The 22147-nt window shown below is 41.9% G+C and overlaps 1 protein-coding gene across 12 annotated transcripts in view; it reads left to right on the forward strand.

Annotated features, from left to right (window-relative positions):
- Positions 1-22147, forward strand: part of EML5 (EMAP like 5) — a 266795-nt gene that overhangs the window by 72737 nt on the left and 171911 nt on the right. For 11 of the 12 annotated variants that reach the window (XR_008313699.1, XM_053285479.1, XM_053285478.1 and 8 more), the window contains one exon: positions 20290-20425. The exons of the other annotated variant lie outside the window; for it this stretch is intronic. Coding sequence is in view for 10 of the 11 variants with exons in the window: in XM_053285479.1 (XP_053141454.1) it covers positions 20290-20425 (136 nt within the window). In the remaining variant the exon portion in view is untranslated. The remainder of the gene's footprint in view (positions 1-20289; positions 20426-22147) is intronic. 12 annotated transcript variants of the gene reach the window in all.

The raw sequence follows: 22147 nt of genomic DNA on the forward strand, positions 1-22147 counted from the left end.
GAAAAATGAAGTCTCTCCTTGGTGCTCTCATCCTTGATGGAACCTCCATTTGAGCCAATGGCTGCAGCAGCATTGAAGCTTGTGACTCTTAAGACACTCTTTTTAGTGGCAATAACTACAGCTAAGCATGTGAGTGAGTTGAGAGCACTCCGTACAGATGAACCATACACAAAAATATATCCTGACCATGTCGTTATGCGCCTAGATCCAGAATTCAGGCCTAAGGTTGTTACTGACTTCCATCTGAATACAGAGGTGGTGCTGCCTACCTTTTTCTGCGATCCTTCATCACCACTGGACCGGGCAATGCATTCACTTTATGTTCAAAGAGCACTTCTCTACTATTTGAAAGCCACCTTGCATATCCAAAGGACACGTCATCTGTTTGTGAGCCTACAGGGGAGACACAGGGGATACTCCCCGACCCGCCAGAGGCTGTCCTTTTGGTTGATAAATTGATAAAATTGGTTGATAAATTGATAAAATTGGCATATGACCAACAGGGTGTCAGCCCACCAGCCTTGATTAAGGCGCACTCAACTAGGGCATATACCACGTCTGCAGCACACCTGGCAGGCATTCGCTTCAGTGATATCTGTACGGCAGCTACTTGGTCATCTCATCAGACATTTGTAAGGCACTATGCCATAGATCTCCTAACAGCAGCTGCTGCAGAATTTGGATGGGTGGTCCTAAAGAGGGTGCTACAGTAACTTGCGGCACGCACCCACCACCTTCTGAGTAGCTCGTAATTCATAAGAACATAAGAACAGCCCTGCTGGATCAGGCCCAAGGCCCATCTAGTCCAGCATCCTGTTTTGCACAGTGGCCCACCAGATGCTGCTGGAAGCCACAGGCAGGAGTTGAGGGCGTGCCCTCTCTCCTGCCGTTACTCCCCTGCAACTGGTTCTCAGAGCCATCCTGCCTTTGAGACTGGAGGTGGCCTACAGCCCTCCAACTAGTAGCCATTGATAGACCTGTCCTCCATGAAGTTATCCAAACCGCTCTTAAAGCCTTCCAGGTTGTTGGCTGTCACCACATCCTGTGGCAGAGAATTCCACAAGTGGATTACGCATTGTGTGAAAAAGTACTTCCGTTTGTTGGTCCTGGACCTCCTGGCAATCAATTTCATGGAGTGACCCCTGGTTCTAGTGTTGTGTGAGAGGGAAAAGAATTTCTCCCTCTCCACTTTCTCCATACCGTGCATGATTTTATAGACCTCTATCATGTCTCCCCGCAGTCGTCTTTTTTCTAAACTAAAAAGCCCCATGTGTTGTAGTCTTGCCTCATAAGAAAGGTGCTCTAGGCCCTTGATCATCTTGGTTGCCCTCTTCTGTACCTTCTCCAGTTCAATTCACCCACTAGTTATGAATGTTTGGAACCACCTTCCAGATAAACAGGTTGCTTACCTGTAACAGATGATCTTGAAGTGGTTCCATATATTCATAAAACCCGCCCATCCGTCCCCACTGCGTGTGTGGCAAGCTACTGTACCACCATGTGCTGGGATGACATGTGCCATCAAGAAATTGGTCGGCCATCAAGAAACTGAATAAAGGGATGCTCAACCACCACTAGAGGGTACTGCAGTCACGTGCAATGGGAAGTTGCAGGCATCGCAAGCCGAAGCTGATCTGCGCAGGTGCAGAACTCACTAGTTATGAATGCATGGAACCACTTCCAGATCATCCGTTACAGGTAAGCAACCTGTTTTTTTTCTTTTTTAGATTGTGAGCCCTTTGAGGACAGGGATCCATTTTATTTATTTATATCTATATAAACAGCTTTGGGAACTTTTTGTTGAAAAGCAGTATATAAACATCTTATTTTTATTCATCTGATTCGTATACTCCTTTTACACTTTGACCTATAAAATGGAAAGGTGAATAGAATATGGCTCCTATGTTCATAGGAGTAGGAGAGAAACACCACTTCATGAAATCCCTGTGGAAATTTTGTGGAGTGCTTAAAGAGTTCTAAAGATATGGTGGTCACCTCTATTGGGCTGCAGCAATATAGGAAGGATGGTCACTTTAGGGACAATGACAAAGGTATCATTTCACACTGCATGGGAGAAGGCAGTATGAAATGATCATAAACCACTCCTATATTTGACTAAGAAAACCACATGGATAGACAAGATAGGATTATTGTTGATGTAGTGCTGGATGATGGGCCTCTCAGGTTGGATGGTACTCAACGTGCTACTGAGGAAGAGCTGAGGATCTCTCAGAGTACTGATGGTGTTTATGGAGTGGTTAGGCTAAAGCCTTTTGGACGTCTAGCGACTGATATTGCTATGCAGGAAAAGAAAAGCTGAAGCTGCAAAGACAGAATTACAGTGGGGATGCGGAACATAAGAAGCAAGAATGTGGGAAAGTTCAACACAGTGAAAAATGAAATGAATCGACTACAGATTGACTTCTTGGGCAATAGCAAATTAAAATGGACTGTAATTGGACACTTTCTATCAGAAAATCATACCATTTACTACTCAGGACCTGAAAAACAAAGAAGGAACTGTGTTGCTTTCATAGTCAGGAAGGATATAGCAATAACAGTACTTGGGTAAAACACGTTCAGTGACCAACTAATGTCAATTATATTTCTTGGACAACCCTTTGACATGACAGTTTTTCAAGTCTTTGCCCCAACAACTGATGCAGAAGAAGGGGAAGTTGATGAGATCTATGCTCAAGTCTGAAATTGACAGAACATACAACACAATGTGCTGCTGGTGGTTGGAGACTGGAATGCCAAAGTTGGAAATGGTAAGGAGGAAAAAACAGTTGGAAACACAGAAAACACATTTCTGCCTAGGAAACAGAAATGAAGCAGGAGGATGACTTATTAGTTTCTGCCAATCCAATGATCTCCAACCAAAGTGGTGCCTATACACATGGACATCGCCAGATGGAGTATACAGAAATCAAATTGATTACATTATTGGTGCAAGGAGGTGGAAGAGCTCAGTTATAACAGCAAAGAAGGGCTGATTGTGGAACAGATCACAAACTGCTCATGTGCAAGTTCCAAGTCAAGCTAAAGCAGAAAAACAATGCTATCCAGCTTCCACAATATGATCTTAAGGATGTACCCACCATTTTCAAAGAGAACATCAGGAATTGCTTTGAACTTCTGAACCTCATTGATAGGGAACCAGAAGAAATGTGGAATGAAATCAGAGAAGTTGTTAAGGACAAATGTGAAAAGAGACTTCCAAATAGACCAAGAAACAGAAGAAAGCAAACTGAGTGTCAGAACAGACAGTAGAAATTGCCAAGAAGAGGAGAGAAGCTAAAGGTCAAGAAAGCCAAAGACCTCATGATGGAAATTAATAAGGAATTTCAGAAAGCTGTTAGAAGAGACAAGGAGCAGTACTACAATGAGACAAGGAGCAGTACTACAAGACCTTGAGGATGGAAATAGACACGGAGAAAACCAGAAAGTTTTCCAAGATCTCAGAACTCAGAAGGAGGTTCCAACCTCAAATTGGTATGTTAAGGGAGGCCAAAGGATAGATAGTAACTGACCCAGAAAAGATCAAACAGAAATAGGAGTATACTAAAAATCTGTACAGCAGTGACATCAACATCCAAGATATTCTAGGTCCTTACCATGTCGGAAGGCTACAGGAATTGATGGAATAGCTACAGAAATATGGCAGGCAACAGAAGAAGAGCCAGTCAAGGCTTTAGCCAACAAATCTGGAGAACGACACAGTGGTGAACAGATTGGAAGAGGTCACTCTACATACCCATACCAAAGAAAGGATACTTAACAGATTGCGCAGACCATCACACAATATCCTTAATTTCATATACTAGCAAAAGAATGCTCAGGATCATCCAACGCAGATTAGAGCCCTACGTGGAAAAGGAAATGCCAGATATTCAAGCTGGTTTCAGAAAAGGCCGAGGAACAAGAGACATAATTGCTGATGAATGCTGGATAATTGAGAAAGCCAAATAAAACTGAAAAGAAGTAAATATGTGCTTTATTGACTACAGAAAAGCCTTTGATTGCATCAACCATGTCAAATTGTGGAATATCCTTAGGAAAATGGGCATCCCAGAATGTCTCATTGTCCTCATGAGAAACCTATACACAGGACAGGAATCCACAGTCCAGACAGAACATGGTGAAACAGACTGGTTCCAGATTGGTAAATGAGTAAGGCAAGGCTGTATACTTTCTCCTTATTTATTCAACTTATATGCTGAACATTTACTGAGAGAAGCTGGATTGGAAGAAGAAGATCATGGTTTTAAAGCTGGAGGAAGAAACATCAATAACCTGCGCTACGCTGATGATGCTATTCTGATAGCTGAGAATGCTCTAGTAACAAAAGTCAAGGAGCACAGTGAAAAAATGAGACTACGACTAAATGTAAAGAAGACTAAACTAATGACAATGGGTACAGCAACCAGCCTCAGAACTGACAATGAAGACATTGAAGTGGTGGATAGCTTCTACCTTTTAGGATCGACCATCAACAGTAAAGAATCCATCAGTCAAGAAATATGCCTCAGACTAGCACTTGATATGGTTGCAATGAAGCCCTTGGAAAGGATATTTAGATGCTGTGACATGTCTATACCTACAAAGATTAGAATTGTTTGGACAATGGTTTCCCCAATGACACTATGGATGTGAAAGCTGGACTTTGAAGAAGCAAGACAGAGAAGGTATTGACGCTTTTGAACTTTGTTTACCTGGCTGTCCATGGTATTCTCAAAAGTCTTCTCCAGCACTAAACAAATGGATCATAGAACAAATCAATCCAGAATTTTCACTCAAGGCACAACTGACCAGGCTCAAACTGTTATACTTTGGCCACATTATGCAAAGACCCAGCTCCCTTGAGAAGTCCATAATGCTGGGAAAAGTTGAAGGAAAGAGAAGAAGAGGACGACCAGCAGCAAGGCGAGCAGGTTTATAAATTTAAATACCTTGGTATACCTTTCCAATATAATCTTAACAGGAAATCTCAAAGATTGTATTCTATCTCTATTGCTCGTGAAACTCTCAACGCTCTTCTGCGATTCTACTACTCCAAAGGAGGCCAGTATATACCTATGGCTCTCCAAGTTTTTCGAGCAAAGATTGTAGCTCAATTACTTTATGGCGTCCCACTTTGGATTCAGGGAGTAACATCAGAGATGGAAACGGTTCAATCATTATTCCTTAGGGCTATCTTTGGGGTACCCAGATGTGTACCTTATTCGGCATTATATTTGGAATCTGGATCCCTTACTATTTTTTTTTTTTAAGCATGGGAACTTGCTTTCACCAGATGGATTAAACTTTGCTTGGATATTCAGGATCCCTCCTATTTTTGTTTTCTATGGAGAGACTCCTTTCCTAGCCCTTGGCTGTCATATGTCAACAACAAAATATTGCAAATGGGTCTATCTTCTTCTGAAATTTTACTCATGGGAAATGAGAAGGCAAAGGTTACACTTATACAACGCCTTCATGACATTGAGCACCAGAATCTTGTTTCTAGGGGAAATAGGACCTGCTCTCCTCTATTTTTTGGTATCATGCCCCCTTCGGGGAATAGAGGTGCTAAATATTTAGCTTCCCTACACTTTTAAAAGTTTAGGATAGCTTTCACTGGGGCCCGTATGAATGTGCTGCCTTCAGCCCTTTTGGAAAAAATATTTAATAAGGGATCGTCAGATTTTGGCCTATGCCCTTGTGGTGCAGGCCTCCCTGAAACAGTTTCTCATGTGCTGTTATACTGCTCCCTTTATTCTGATACTAGGAAAGAACTCATATTCCCTCTGTTAGAGCAATTCCCAGGAAGAGCTGACTCCTTTTATTTGAATTTTTGTCTTGAGGATCAAGATAATGAGGTTACTAAGGTGGTGGCGAAATTATTTTATGTCGCTATTAGACTAAGATCTTGTTTAAGATCTAATTCTTAGGAGCTATTGTTTTGTCCTAATTATTGTGTATTATATTACTGCTGGCATATTTTGCTTTTAATCTTGTTTTAATCTTTGTATGTTCTCTGTATGGCCTATGGCTGTAATAGATAGATAGCTAGATTGATTTGATTGATTGATTGACCAGCAGCAAGGTGGATGGACTCAATTATGACAGCAATTAATGTACCACTGAGATACCTTAAAGGCCAAGTTGAAGACAGATCATCCTGGAGAGAATCTATCTATGCGGTCGCTGAGAGCTGACACCGACTTGACTGCACAACCAATCAATCTTAGGCTAGCTTCATCTGAATCATTTTCCAAGGTCTTTAGCATCCTAAAACCAGTTGACATTGTTATTGTTTCTGCTGATACTTCCAGATCTTCTTTTTTGGCCAGGTTTCCAACTTACCCAAATAGTGTTCAACCACTGGTACTTGACTTCTAAGAATCTTCTCATACTTACGTACTCAAATGTTCTATCTTGATCCCTTCCATAGATCTTTCTTTATCCCAAAATCTTATTACGAATTTTAGCCACAAATCAAGGGAAGGCCCTTTTGTATTAATTCTAAAGGTCATTGACCGGCTTGGAAGCTACTTGTACTTCAGAATCAGATTTCTTCAGTTTTGTGGGACCTGTGTGGATACTTCTATCCACGTTTTTGTGGGACCTGTGTGTATTCATCTATCTTCTTCATTATATTTTCCTTTTGTGGTCTTGCAAATCTTCTGTTCTCATTGAACAAGAAGATGTATGTTTCTTACGTGTTTTTTCTTAACCACTGGAAAACAAGAACAAAAGACATATGAAACTGGCTAGCACATTGGTTAGTCTTCAGCATACTGTGAGTAATTGGCCTGACTTCGTGTTTGCATTGACACATCACAGCATATCTATACTATGTATTAACACTTCCATGTATGTAAGAAACACCCTGCCCCATTATTTTCAAGTTTGAAAGAGGCCACACTCCCAGAAAGATGATCCAAGTACTATGTTCTTCTTTTGCCAGAGAGAGAGAGAGGCAGGAGGGGAGTGACCTATAAGGCTCAGATCATGAAAACCCAGGATGTAAGGGAGAAGGTAACTAAACTGCTACTCCCTAAACCTTGGAGGCTGAAGCGGTCACCTTGAGTTGTGTCAGAAATGTGAAGACAGCCAGCACAGATTCTGTTGCCATAATGTGTTTTTGATCAGCTCCGTTCTGCACTAGAATCCTGCAGGCATTGTTCAAGAGCAACCTCATTAAAAAGCAAATTGCAACAGACTAACCTTTAATGAAAATAAAACACATGAATGACCTTTTCATAGTACTTCCAAATTAAAGATGCGTGTATTGTATAAGTGAACAGAATCCTCTTCTTTTGCGTGCAAAATCTGAAAAGTTGACACATTTCAAGAGCTCTATATGTGAGAATATATAATTAAACAATAAAGGATGCATATCTTGCATGGATATAATGGTAGGACTTTACATGGAGAATGTATATAATACACTCCCTTAGTGGCTGAATAATTTATTTCCGTATTATTTAACAGAGGTGAATACGCAGGTTGTGTGGATTGAAGCCAACGCTGAGGTCAGATAACAGGCACCCTGTATAAAACATCAGCCTGCCATGTTGCTTGGCCAAGTTTTAATTAAATATAAGTGGAAACAATATAGCAAACTTAAACGAGTGGTTTAACTCGGTTGTGAGCCAACATGTAGCACCCATTCTTTTGTTTTGTCTGTTTACAGATTCAAACCAGAATGCTTTAAATTTAAGTTGTAACAACTTAGGATGGAGGTAGCAACACTTAAATTTTCTTCCTGGTACTTTATTCACAGATCTTCATGCACATGTTCACATTATTTGAATGAATTTTTCAAAATTCAAGGACAAATGGTATCTGGGACTGGTAAAAAGAACAGCTAGAATAATTAAGGAACAAAGAATATGTTCTGTGGGCAAAGGTCGAAAGCATGTGGCTTGTTTAGGTTTGACTATAGAAGGCTGAGAAGGTATGTGATAGCACTAAGTAAATACAGTGGAGGGTGTCACACAGTAGAGACATTTGTTTGGGTCTCAAAAAGGCCATGAATACAAGAATGTCTACCAACTTCACTCTACAATTAAGTGGAGCATTTTAGCTAATAGAAGCAGATGTTCTTGATAGTCTCCTATATTATACAGTAATGCTTCTCTGTTTCTTTGGGATATCTTGGACAGGCACATAATTAGAGATGAAATGCTAGGTTGCATGGAACTGAAGTTAGTCTAATTTTCTAATGGATGTGCTGGGGTGTGATTGATCACAGTATTTCGAATTGATCTCTCTACCCCCACCCGCCTTCTTGCACTATTTGGACGTCCTTAAGCTAACTTAACCCTTATAATCACTTTAGCAATATGTTTACTCTTGGCACTATGACATACTGACATCTAGGTTGTATAGGTGATACACAGAAGATTAAGTGGATAGTTGGCATTGCCTAGCAGAAGTGGTTGGACCTTTTGGGCCATTCAGTTTGTAATTCTGTGGGCAGAAACAGGTGAGCAGATACTGGGGCTAGTCACACAACCTACCAGGCAGGCGGGGGGAAGGCTTCCTAAACCTTGCCTTTCCTCCCAGATGATCACTGTATACTTGGTGGGAGTGCGGAGCACGCTCCCACATGATCAGTCCTGCTCCATGCAGCATGGAGGAGGGCTGATTGATTTGAGCCTGGGACTTGTTGTCCTGGTCTCCATGAATTCTACAGTGCACCGTGAGACACATGCGGTCCATTGGGGGAATCCCCCCCAGGAGATGGGCTCTCTAGGTGCCTGCCTCTGTGTTTGTTGGGGCTAAACATAGCCCCAGCAAATGCATGAGCAATTAGCTCAGGTCAAGGGAGTGCTCACCTGGCTAACAGCCAGGTTTGAAAGCGGGGCTAGGTGGTGCTGCCCCTTTGGGATCAGGCCAGATCCTGGCAGTCCTCACACATAGCCTAATCTGGGCTGGGCATCTCTAGCTGGGTTAGGCTGTGCATGAGAACAGCCTCTGTATGTGATGGCTACTTAAAATCATGGCTCAAACCAGTGTCATCTGCAAGTTCTAGCTTTATAGTTAGCTAAGTATTACTACCCTTCTGTCACCACTTAGAAATGTGGTAATGATTAGAACAAACATCAAGGATATATTAATGACCACCACATAGTATTTGTTTCTACCTAAGGGTTATCTAATTCTGGGAATAACAAAGATTCCGGGAGATCAAAATGCACAATCCTCAGAGTATTTTCTCTTGGTGAAATTTCACTGTTCTCAGTCTGGTTACCATGTTGAATTTTTTTAAAAAACATTTTAAACAAAATTATTTATTGTTTTCTAGCCTGCTTCTTTTGTTAAAGTCCTCAAAGCAGGTTAGAACGTATTGAAATACGTAGAACAAATCGGAAAAAATATAAAAATGTAGGGTTTGTGTGCTGGATTTTAAGTATGCATGATGGAGGCATGCAGTGCTATGAAAGAAGCAGTTTCCCAGAGCATTGCAATACTGTCAGTGATTATCTATTTCCGTTGCTTTTCTTTGAGGCACTTCTCGGGAAGGAATCAGCAAAATAGTGTTGTGCCCACCTGCATGTTCTGACAGACACTAGACAAATCCTCTTTTGGCTTTTGTACTTTTTGGACTCCATGACATTCAGAAAAAAAATATATCGAACTATACTGATGTGTGGGAATGCTTCACTTAAGAAAATCTGAATGTGAATTTCTCCATCTGTTGCAAATTGTGTAATGCTTGATCATTGGAGAGGATCGGGAATTTGGTAAATCCCTGTTTTTGTGAAGGATATGTGGCAGTCTGCCCAATTTGCTGTAAACTTTGAAATCATCCTTAATTCTGTATTGTATGTTCAGATCTTGAATCTCTTTCTGTGTGGTTTTTCTTCATTTGGCTTTGACAGCATTTAACTTAAGTAATCATATGTGATATTAAGTGATCATATGCTGATATTTGGATTTAATGTTTATTTTTCATACTTTTTTGAGAAATGCAATTAAGTTTTTGAAACAGTGTGAAAACATGAAGTCTGAATATGTAACTGTTAGTTACATTATAATAGTATATAACTATTAGAATAAGAACAGGCTTCCTTTAAGGAGCTTAGAGTAAATGGGTATTATCAATCTGGCTTGAATACTGCTAGCCACTGTAAGACATTTACATCTGTTTAATTTTTAGCCCACCTTTCTTTTACGGAGTTCAGGGTGATGTACTTGGTGTATGCCTCCCCTGCATTTTGTTGTCACAGGAATCTTATGAAGATAGTTTAGGATTAAAGATTGTGGTCGACCCAAGGCCATCCAGTTAATTGGGGAATAGAATCCACATCTCCTTGGTCCAATATGCTGTCTGCTCCCTCAGATATCCGTGGTTCTCATATAGCCTTTCTTTCTACTGTAGTATTCCAAGTGATTAACAAATTGTGAGGTCATTCACACAATCAAAAACTGTGTTCTACCCAGGTTTGGGAGGTGTGTGTATGGAAGCAAGGTAAGAGGAAAACCTGGATAAAAGTGATTGTGTGGAAGGTAGGAGGAAAAGCTGCCCAGGTTTTCCTCCTACCTTGCTTCAACACAATCACTTTTACCCAGGTTTTCCTCTTAGTTTGCTTCCACACAACCGAAAGCTGGGAGCGCACACACCTCCCAAACCTGGTGAGAACACAGTTTTTGATTGTATGAATGACCTCAATGAAAACAAAACTATGTATAATCCTATATTATATATTTTAAAATATCTAAAATAACAGCATAATAGAACTATGAAACATCAGTTTTAATTCCCCAAAGAGCCACCTAAGTAAAACAGATTTAGCCTGGTGCTATGGGGGCAGCATGAATCTCCCTAGGGAGCAAGTTCCAAAGTCTGCATGCCAATATTGAAAAGGCCCTGCCTCTGATCACTACCTCATAACTTCTGACAATGGGGGTACGAAGAGCAAAGCATATGTTAACAAATGTAGCATATGGGCAGATTAGGAACATAGGAAACTGCCATATACTGAGTCAGACCATTGGTCTATCTAGCTCACTATTGTCTTCACAGACTGACAGCGGCTTCTCCAAGGTTGCAGGCAGGAATCTCTCTCAGCCCTATCTTGGAGAAGCCAGGGAGGGAACCTGAAACCTTCTGCTCTTCCCAGAGCGGCTTCATCCCCTGAGGGGAATATTTTGCTCACACATCGTCTCTCATTCATATGCAACCAGGGCAGACCCTGCTTAGCTATTGGGACAAGTCATGCTTGCTACCACAAGACCAGCTCTCCTCTCCAAGATTGATATGGGCAGATATGCTACGTCTAGTCTGTTTAGGGCATAAGTCAATGTCAGTACCTTTAGTTGCACCCAGAAAGATCTGTAAATACCATATCTGCTGTGTTCTGAGAGGAGAGTGTCAAGTCAAAAGTCTTGACTTGACACAAAAGTCTGACTGTCGCATTTTGAACCAGTTGCCATTTCAGAATGATTTTCAAGGGCAGCCTCACATGGAGTTCATTATAGTAATCTAACTTGGATGTTACTAAAGCTTGAATGGCAGTTAGGTTATCCTTGTTCAGAAGAGGACATAGTTGGTGCACTAAAGCTGGTGCAAGTTCTCTTAATTATGAATGTCGCCTGAGGCCAAAACAGATATAGGTGTTATCAACATAGTAATAACTCCTAACTGGTGAACAATTGCCCACCTCCCTTGTGGTTCATGTAAGTGGATTTTTATTGACTAGTTTGACTGTTCAGTGTGTGCAGAAAACCTGGCTATAAATGTTGTAAAATAAAAAAGAAAGAATTAAAATGTTAAATAGCATGAGAGACAACATTTGTAATCTATTGCACCCCATCTCACAAGTGCATAGACAAGAAATCTCCCAGGACCATCTTCTGGAACCTTAATGTCAGCTAGAACACAACCACCACAAAGAGGTGCCCTTGATTCTCAAACTAGACAGGCCTTCTGTATGTCTGATGGCTCTGAAAGCTGCTGAGAGTTCCAGGAGGCTCAATAGGGTGACACTCCTGATGTCTTTCTCCTGCTGAAGATTGTTCAGCAGGATGACCTGCTTGATTGTCAGGCAGGATGTCCCACATATTACTCCATCTGCATTTGAGCTTTCATCTGTGTGTTATTGTCCAAAGCTCTCAGCATTAACACTGCAAGCCATTCCCTTTTCTAGAATTTAACCAGGACTTTGAAAGAACTGTCAGCCAATATCCATTGTTAGAAAATTTCCCGAGAGCCATCAGAACACCATCAGGTCAGTCTATGGATGCAGACCAGATTAGTCATTCATTCTTGCAGAAGGTAAAAGGCATTGTGATTCTAAAATTCACTAGATAGTGGTCTCTCCATGACAAGGGAACTGTTAACACATATCTTCTACTCACAGATCATTATTTTATTTATTTTTAATTATTGTTAAATTTATATACCGCCTTTCATTAAAGCAATCCCAAGGTGGTTTACAGCAAATTTTTTTTAACACAAAATGGTAAAAAAGACACAATTAAAATATTAAGTGGGGGAAAAATATTAAACAAATCTGATTAAAAAATTTAAAACAAAATGCATAAAAGCAATAAAGATTATAAGGAGCAGCAGCAGAGAATCAAATAAATGCCTGGGCAAAAAGCCAATATTTTACATTTTTTCTAAAAGCTGTGATGGAAACTGAGGAGCGAATAGCCACTGGGAGAGCATTCCAGAGTCTGGGGGCAGCAACAGAGAAGGCCCTGTCCCGCGTGCACGACAACCGAGCCTCCCTCATTGTTGGCATCTGGAGCAGAGCCCCCTCAGATGACCTTGTCAAGTGGGCAGCAACCCTTGGGAGCAGGCGGTCCCTCAGGTATCCTGGGCCCAAACCATTTAGGGCTTTAAAGGTCAAAACCAGCACCTTGAATTGGACCCGGAAACAAACTGGTAGCCAGTGCAGCTCTTTCAAAATGGGTGTGATGTGCTCCCACTGGGCAGCTCTGGATAAAACCCTAGCTGCCGCATTTTGCACTAGCTGCAGTTTCCGGATGTTCTTCAAGGGCAGCCCCACATAGAGCGCGTTACAGTAATCCAGCCTTGACATGACTAAGGCATGGGTAACTGTGACCAGATCTGCCTTCTCGAGAAAGGGACGCAGCTGGCGCACTAGCCGAAGCTGTGCAAAGGCACCCCTGGCCACAGCCTCCACCTGAGCTTCCAAAAGCAGAGCCGGGTCCAGTAATACCCCCAAGCTGCGTACTTGCTCCTTCAAGGGGAGTGCAACCCAATCCAGAACCAGTAAAATCTCCTTATCCCGATTGGCTCTCCTACTGACCAACATTACCTCCGTCTTGTCTGGATTCAATTTCAGTTTATTAGCCCACATCCAACCCATCACGGTCTCCAGACCCCGATTCAGGACATCCAGCGCCTCCCTAGGATCAGGTGACAAGGAGAGATAGAGTTGAGTGTCATCAGCATATTGCTGACAACTCAGTCCAAGTCCCCGGATGACCTCTCCCAGCGGTTTCATGTAGATGTTAAACAGCATGGGGGATAAGACCGAACCCTGCAGGACCCCACAGGCCAATGGCCACGGAGCCGAGCAGTAGTCCCCCAGCACCACCTTCTGGACCTTCCCTCCAAGAAAGGACTGAAACCACTGCAACACAGTACCTCCGATTCCCATACTCGAGAGGCGGCCCAGAAGGATACCATGGTCGATGGTATCGAATGCCGCTGAGAGGTCCAGCAGAACCAACCGGGACGCACTCCCCCTGTCTAGTTCCTGGCATAGGTCATCCACTAGAGCGACCAAGGCAGTCTTAGTCCCATATCCGGGGCGGAAACCAGATTGAAAAGGGTCCAGATAATCCATATCATCCAAGACCCTCTGCAGCTGGGATGCTGGAATTATAATTCCACCTAGCTGAGAATGCCAGATCAAGTGTGTGACCCTTCATATGCACTGGATCTAAAATTCTCTGGGACAGTCCTGTGACTGTCATGGTGGCCATGAAGTCCTGAGCTATCCCTGACAAGGGGGCTTTGGCATGGATGTGGAAGTCCCCCATGATTAGAACCTGGCTATGCTCAATATCATATCACCTCGGCCAACTCAGACATATTGCCTGTTAGGCAGCAGAGAGGGGAATACACCAACAATCCTCATCTTGTCCCAGGAACCCAGCATGAGGCACCAATGCTGATTATATGCTGATTACATCCAATATGTAATCAGCATATGCTGATTACATCCAATTCTATTTTGCCTTTTCATCAGATTCCAGGGAGGCTGTGGGACTTCTGAACCAATGTCTGAGGTCAGTGATGGACTGGATGCGGGCTAAGAAGGAAACACTCAATCCAGACATAACAAATGCTTTTGTTCAGTGAGGTTCTGTACAACCTGTTCCGGACAGGGTTGCATTCCCCTTGAAGAACCAGGTTTAGGTTTGTAGCTTGGGAGTGCTCTTGAACCTAGCCTTAGTCCTGGATGGATGGTCAGGTGTGGCTATGTCCAGGAGCACTTTTGCACATGTTTGGCTGATATGTTTTAGCTGCATTATTTTCTGGAGAAGGCAGTTTTGGCCACCTGCTCTGGTAAAATCTGGGTTGCATAACTGCAGTGTACTTCACATGGGGCTGCCTTTGAAAAGTATTTGGACTTTTTAGTCAGTGCAAAATGCTAGAGCTAGAACGATGAGCAGGGCCTGTTTTTTGGAGCATATTACAGGTTGAGTATCCCTAATCCGGAATGCTCCAAAATCCAGAAACCACCATGCAAATATTATTGCATTGAAAATTTTCTCACAATTAGTTTTCATTACATTTGCAGTTAGTTGTAGTTATCGTAAATTCAATGCTTATTTGTTTTTATACTTTAAATAAAACCTACAAAAAAATACAGTGTACAGTAACCTTTCACGTTTAGACTTGGATCTCATGCCCAAGGTAGCTCATTATAGTATGCAAATATTCTAAAATCTGGACAAGTCCCAAATCCGGAACACTTCTGGTCTCAAGCAGTTCGGATAAATGATACCCCAACCTGTACTCCAAGACTGCATAATTGACATTGGTTTCCAGTCTGTTTCTGGGTTCAGTTAGAAGTTCTGGTCATCACCCTTAAAGCGTTCAGTGTTTTGGGACCAGGATATTTAAAGGATTGTCTCCACCCACACTTTCCTACCTGTCCACTTAGATCTTAAATGGAGGCCTTGCAGAAGTGTGGTTGATGGGTACATGGACTGGCGACTAAAAGAGAAGCCCCACTTAAGAACAGATGTATATTCTATGCCCTATATTAACTTTAATCCCAGATATGAATATATTGACAAACTGTAACCACAGTCTATATTCTCACTTTATAAAAGATAGGTAACATATGATCATAAAAGTTATTTGAGTAAAGCCTGTATAAATCTAGACAGTATATATATGAAAAGACAATTAACAAAATATACTCTCCATAATAAAGAAAAAAGCCATCACAAAAATTTATAGATAAATCTGTAAGCATATAAAATATATACAAAAAGTCCCCAAAATGATGCTTCAACAGGGAGTTGTTGAATGTCTATATGCAATATATAAAATGAACTGTTCCACATGTAGTTTGTCCTCCCGTGGTGTGGTGCAGCACAAGCAGATACTCTGACAATCCAACATCCTGAGCCAGATGCATTTCGACCAATACGCAGTCTTTGTTAGCGGCATTTAACTGTGATGAATCATACCCCTTGTTTTCCCATGTGGTTGTTTCAAGATTCAGCATTTAATCTACTTCAAAACAGATCTATGGCTATAAATATGCTCAGTCAGTGTAGATTCAGTTCTCTGAGATCCTATAAGATTTTTTATAGTCATGGTTGGTGGGTACGTCTGGTCTCCTTTTCTCTGCATGACTGGTTCACTCAGTAGACAGCATACTTTTGACCAAAGAATCCCTTGCAGGGAAACCTGGGATGGACACAGGCCTTGGTGCTCAGTTTTGGTGTTCAAACTGTGAAACTCCTTTCCTTGAGGCATGTTTGGCTCCCTTACTATTGGTATTGCAGCATCTCATTAAAAATGTTTTGTTGCAGTGGTCCCATGGCCTGCATAACAACTGAATAATGTTATTTCCCAGTTTGATTTTGATACTGGCTCCTGTGTTGCTTTTTATTTTTGCTGCTGATGTTGCCTTAACTGTTTTTAAGATTAATAAGAACAGCCCTGAATGGATCAGGCCAGAGGCCTATCTAGTCCAGCATTATGTTTCACACAGTGGCCCACCAGATGCCTCTGGGAAGCCCACAGGCAAGAGCTGAGGGCATGGCCTCTCTCCTGTTGTCTCTCCCCTGCAACTGGTATTTAGAGACATTTTGCTTCTTGTGCTGGAGGTGGCCTATTGCCCTCAGTCTAGTAGCCATTGATAGATGTCTTCCATAAATTTATCTAAGCCCTTCTTAAAGCCATCCAGGTTAGTGGTTGTCACCACAGCTTGAGGCAGATAATTCCATTGGTTAATTATGTGTTGTGTGAAAAAGTACTTCCTTTTTGTCAGTCTTAAATTTCTTGGCTGGAAGAAATTTCACTTTCTTGGGATGACGCCTGGTTCTAGTGTTATGCGAGAGGGAGAAAAAATTCCCTAATCTACTCTCTCCACACCATGCATAATTTTATAGACCTTTTATAGTCACCCTTCAGTTGTCTTTTTTCCTAAACTAAAAAGCCACAGGTGGTGTAGTTTTACCTCATAAGCAAGGTGTTCTAAGCTCCTGAGAAAATTTTAGGTTTTAGATTCCAGATAATTATAGATTCCAAATAATTCTTTAATGATCAACCTTTAATTTGGTTGATCTCCAATTGGCAATTGACTGATCTCCAATTGGCAATTGACAGAAGAAGTGTGACTCTGTTGGTTCTTTTGGATCTCTCGGCGGCTTTCGATACTATTGACCATAGTATCCTTCTGGAACGTCTGAGGGTGTTGGGGGTGGGAGGCACTGTTTTACAGTGGTTCCGCTCCTACCTCTCAGATAGATTCCAGATGGTGTTGCTTGGAGACTGTTGCTCTTCAAAATCTGAGCTTAAGTATGGTGTCCCTCAAGGCTCCATACTTTCTCCATTGCTTTTTAACATCTACATAAAACCACTGGGAGAGATCATCAGGGGATTTGGAGCTGGGTGTTACCAGTATGCTGATGACACCCAGATCTACTTCTCCATGTCAACTTCTTCAGGAGCTGGCATATGCCTGTCTGGAAGCAGTAATGGGCTATTTGAGGGAGAATAAACTGAAACTAAGTCCAGATAAGACGGAGGTACTTATTGTGCGGGGTCAGAACTCTAGAGACAATTTTGATCTGCCTGTTCTAGGTGGGGTCACACTTCCCCAAAAGGAACAGGTTTGCAGTCTGGGAGTACTTCTGGATTCACACCTCTCCCTGGTTTCTCAGGTTGAGGTGGTGGCCAGGGGTGCTTTTTGTCAGCTCAGGTTGATACATCAGCCGCGTCCGTTTCTTGAGATCAATGACCTCAAATCAGTGGTACATCTGTTGGTAACCTCCAGACTTGACCTTTGTAATGTGCTGTACGTGGGGCTGCCTTTGTATGTAGTCCGGAAACTTCAGTTGGTTCAGAATGCGGCAGCCAGGTTGGTCTCTGGGTCATCTTGGAGAGACCATGTTACTCCTTTACTGATGGAGTTACACTGGCTGCCAATAGGCTTCTGGACAAAATACAAAGTGCTAGTTATAACTTCCAAAGCCCTAAATGGCTTAGGCCCTGGGTACCTAAGAGAGCGTCTTCTTTGTTATGAGCCCCACCGCCCATTGAGGTCATCTGAGGAGGTCCATATCCAGTTACCGCCAACTCATTTGGTGGCTACACAGAGACAGGACTTCTCGGTCGCTGCCTCGAGATTGTGGAATGTGCTCCCTGCTGAGATACGATCCTCCCCATCTTTGGCAATTTTCAAAAAACACCTGAAAACCCTTCTTTTCACCCAAGCTTTCTCAGCTTCCTAAATTGTGGGGTTTTTAATTTCTGGTTTATTTTAAAATTCAAAACCCGATTTCAGGGTTTTTAATCACTGTAATTGTTTAATTGTTGTTTTAAAATGTTTTTAAATTGTTATTTGTTTTATTGTTTTTTAATTTGATTTAGCTTTTTACTCTTTTAGTGGTGTGTTTTAATTGTAAACCACCCTGAGCCATTTTGGAAGGGTGGTATACAAATCAGATAGATAGATAGATAGATAGATAGATAGAGTGTGTATAGATATAGAGTTTGTTATCTGCCTTGGGTGTTCAATTCTATGGGACAGAAAGACAGGATATAAATCCTTTATTACATGAGGGAAATAAAATTAGGGCTCTGGAGACAGAACATCTGGAGAGCGGAATGGAATCTTCCAGCAACCCTGCCTCCCTAGCTATTAAGTCTATTCTGGTGTTCGGACAAAACTGACAGGCTTAAACACTATCAGACTTGCCCATCCAGGTCTTGATATATAAGACAGACAGTATGTTCATCCAGGATCATATCTAGGATGGCAGTTGCTTTTTCATTTACTGACCTTGCGTTTAGTAGCAACATCTGAAGACTTGATGGTATGGTGTTGCTGCAACCAGGGTATCTTTGCTGGGAGACAAACCAGAAGGAAGGATAGACTGGACACTTCTAATCCTCTGTCTCCTCACCCAGTTTGTCAGATTCCCACTGCTGTATCTCCCTCCCCTTTATGCGTGCAATTGGAGTACCCAGATGCTTCTCCAGGTCATGTGTGATACCTTCCCCCAAAGACATAAAACAGTTTAAAAAGCCAGGCAAGATAATTGATCACTATAAACCCAATTGTCAAATGTTGACTTTTGGGACCTTTCCTTCAAACTCTTTAGGATTGACCAGAGCTCTAGTCTGTGGGCAGGGTTCTACCTAGTTCTCACCTGGACAACAGTCTTTCTCTGTCTCCTCTCATAAAGTAGTTCTAAAACTTGACTGCCTGAATCTCCTCAGCAACAGCAACAACAACAAAAAGGGTTTACCCTCTGTTTACCCTCAGTGTGATACCCACAAAGGGACAACCCCAACAGCACCATATGCTATTCCAGGGGTCAAGACCTCTGCTCAATGTTGATCTTGCCCTGTTAACACTTTATTAACCCCAAAAGAGTCCTGAGTTTAAGGCTGATTTACTAATTCCTATTAGTTTCAATTAAAACTGGCCCAATATGGCTTTTACTGGTCTGACATTTTGTCTACTGAGTTAATAGTGACCCAGATTAACACTGACTTGTGCCATAGAAGGAAGGATTCCTGGCTCCATCTCTTGCTCTAGATGCTAGTGACAAAATGAGTCATTGGAGAGTGCAGTGGGGAGACGATGTTGAAGTCCTCACCCCAGCTCTCTGGTTGTTCCTACAGGCTTCACTAGTATTTCATGGGATGTGTGGTGGGCCCAGAATGGACCTTGGGAAGCATGCTGCTATGTCAGGTGCTCAGTAGCTATTCTTAGTCCAGTAGATGGGCCTCCTCTAAATCAGGGACAGACAAATGGACAGACTAATCTCTTATGGGGAGAGGGTGGACTGCACATACCTTCTTGTGATTTTTTTAAATTGAGACCTGCTCAGCTAAGCAGTTTCTGGGCCTTGGTCTCTGATCCTCCTAGAAAGCCCCACCAGAAGGTCACTGGCACTTTGGCTGGCAAAGGGGTGCTGCTATTTTCAAAGCAGTTTTTAAAATACAACTCCTAGGGCTTGTGTGGGGGGTGGGGTGGAATGAGGACAGAGCAGGTGGAATATTTATAGCATGTTAACTTTGCAGTATTTTTCACTGAACTGGAGGTGCCTGCATTAATAGGACAAACAGACAGGCTTTACTTGTTGCACATAATGTACTCATGCAGTTGTGTTACTGGATTTGTGATTAACCTTTGCCTCTCTATCCAGTCTCTGTGATTACAGATGGTAAAAATATTTGAAGTGCATTGGTTCTAGATTATGTTAAGTGAAATATCCTAATCATGGAGGTTATGTAAAACAATATCAGATCAGTCACATTATTAGGAAGACACAAAATTTTTTATTTATCAGCTCAACTATGTGATTACAGCAATCAGGTGAACATGTCAGTGATGTTTGCAGTTGTGGATATGAAAGCATTCACAGGCAGGCTCTCCTAGAAAAGCTGCATATGGTTGTGATTTTCGATTTGTGATTCTGTCTAAAATTCAAATGGTCTGCTATAGTACATTCTAAAGCATGGGAAAAAAGAAAGAAAATCTATATGTGAAGAATTTTGCTTTTCATTACTGTATGTTACATATATAATAGGTAAATTTGCTCTTCATTCCCCTTTAGGCAGGAATTTTCAGCATGAATGCATGTGAAGAAGGCTTTGCCACTGGTGGCAGGGATGGCTGTGTTCGCCTGTGGGATTTAAATTTTAAACCAATTACTGTGATTGATCTCAGGGAAACAGACCAGGGATATAAAGGTAAAAAACCCAACCCTCTTATTTTAACTTTAATTATAATCTAAGGGAGAAGATTTTTCAGGTATGAAGATGGAAAGAGAAAGAGTACAATCTGTGCCCAGAGGGCAAGGCACTGTGTTCAAAGAGGGTAGATCTCTGTGCAGTTCTGAGGGCAGCAGGATGATAGAGGGCACTTAATGCAGCCGCATGAATAAGCAGTTAACAAATTGCCCTTAATCATCATGTTGGTGATGAGTAGGAGGCTCTCAGCCCCCTCCAAGTTGCAGATTATTCTAGTTGCAGAGAACTCTGGGAACTCCCTACCCACATCTCTTCATCGCCCTACAATTGCAGAGAACTCTGGGAACCCCCTACCCATATGCTTTCATCGCCCTACAGTCCCTAGCATAGCACCAGTTTTGTATTCTCTGAACATCTAGGAGTTGTACAGCTTGTGAGCAAGGGTTCACATCAGTGGGTGCTCAGTATGGGTTGCAAAGCTAAAGCCTTGCTCTGCCAGGTTGTGGGTATATCTGGCACAGCAGTTGCCTTGCACAGCAGGACTCTATTGCAGTGATCTTGGGGGCTGGATTTGGGCCAGTGTGTTTTGGTTTTGCACACTTAATAATATTAAGTAGTCATTTTATCATGATCATTCATCTGAGGAAGTTTAATCACTGTGACTGTGCATCAGAACCAATTATTGAATCGGATTTGATTCAGTCCCAATTGGAGTGTGTTGGTTCACTGAAACACTTGGGCTTTCTGCATCAATCCAATATTGTGGGTAGCATCAGATTGGTCATTGCAAAGGGCCAGAGCGGTGGGAGCTTTAGTGCAATATGGTGTCCCCGCTACCCCTTTCCTCTCTCTGCCCAGCAGGAGTTGCCATTTTTTCTCAGTAGGGCATTGGGGAAAGGATGACATCATGATAGTACTCACTTGGCTGGGACAACCCAGCCGCGCTGCAGAGGAGCGGCGAGCGGCTACTTTCTTGGGGCATGGTGGTTGCTAGGGCGAAAAGTGGTCCTTGTAAATGCTGCTGCTGCTCCCCACAGAGGCAACAGCTGTTCTTCAGTTAAAAAAAGAACCATACTGTGCTGAAGCAGATATGGCATCTGATCTAATGCAAGGTCTTATTGAAAACCTTGCTTTGGATTGGATTTAATTAGTCCCCACTATCATTGGATCTGATCTGATGCAAAATTGGTCAACAGGCCTTGCATCAAATCAGTTCTGATGGTCAGGTCAATTCAATGCACAACCCTACTAATCATTAATGTGTACACATACACGGAGTCTATGAAATTGTCGTTGAAGTTCGTGAGAAGCACTGCAGTCCTGCTGCCACTGGATTACAATATCATTCTCTAAAACAATTTGGGGGCAGTCAATTAATTGAGATGGCAGTTGTGCAATGTAGAAACTTCCTTAAGCAATCTAATACACCTTTGCTAAAATTTGACTAATAATTTAGGGCAAACCTTCACCAGTCTCTGACTTTTAATCAGTAACTCAAGTTGGTCATGTTGATAAATGCTTTCTGCAGATTTTTGACAGCAAGTTTTGATAAAAGCACAATTGGCTTTTCTTTACTTAAGTGTTGGTTTTACACACACATCTAATAGGAACACCTCTTAGAACCCTGTGAAGTATAAACCAGTTTGTTAACTTTTTAATTAAAAGTGATATATAAATATTTGTAATAATAATAATAATAATAATACACAAATATAAATTAAT

Source organism: Hemicordylus capensis, chromosome 1 (genome assembly GCF_027244095.1).
Source record: "Hemicordylus capensis ecotype Gifberg chromosome 1, rHemCap1.1.pri, whole genome shotgun sequence".
Classification (NCBI taxonomy): Eukaryota; Metazoa; Chordata; class Lepidosauria; order Squamata; family Cordylidae; genus Hemicordylus; species Hemicordylus capensis.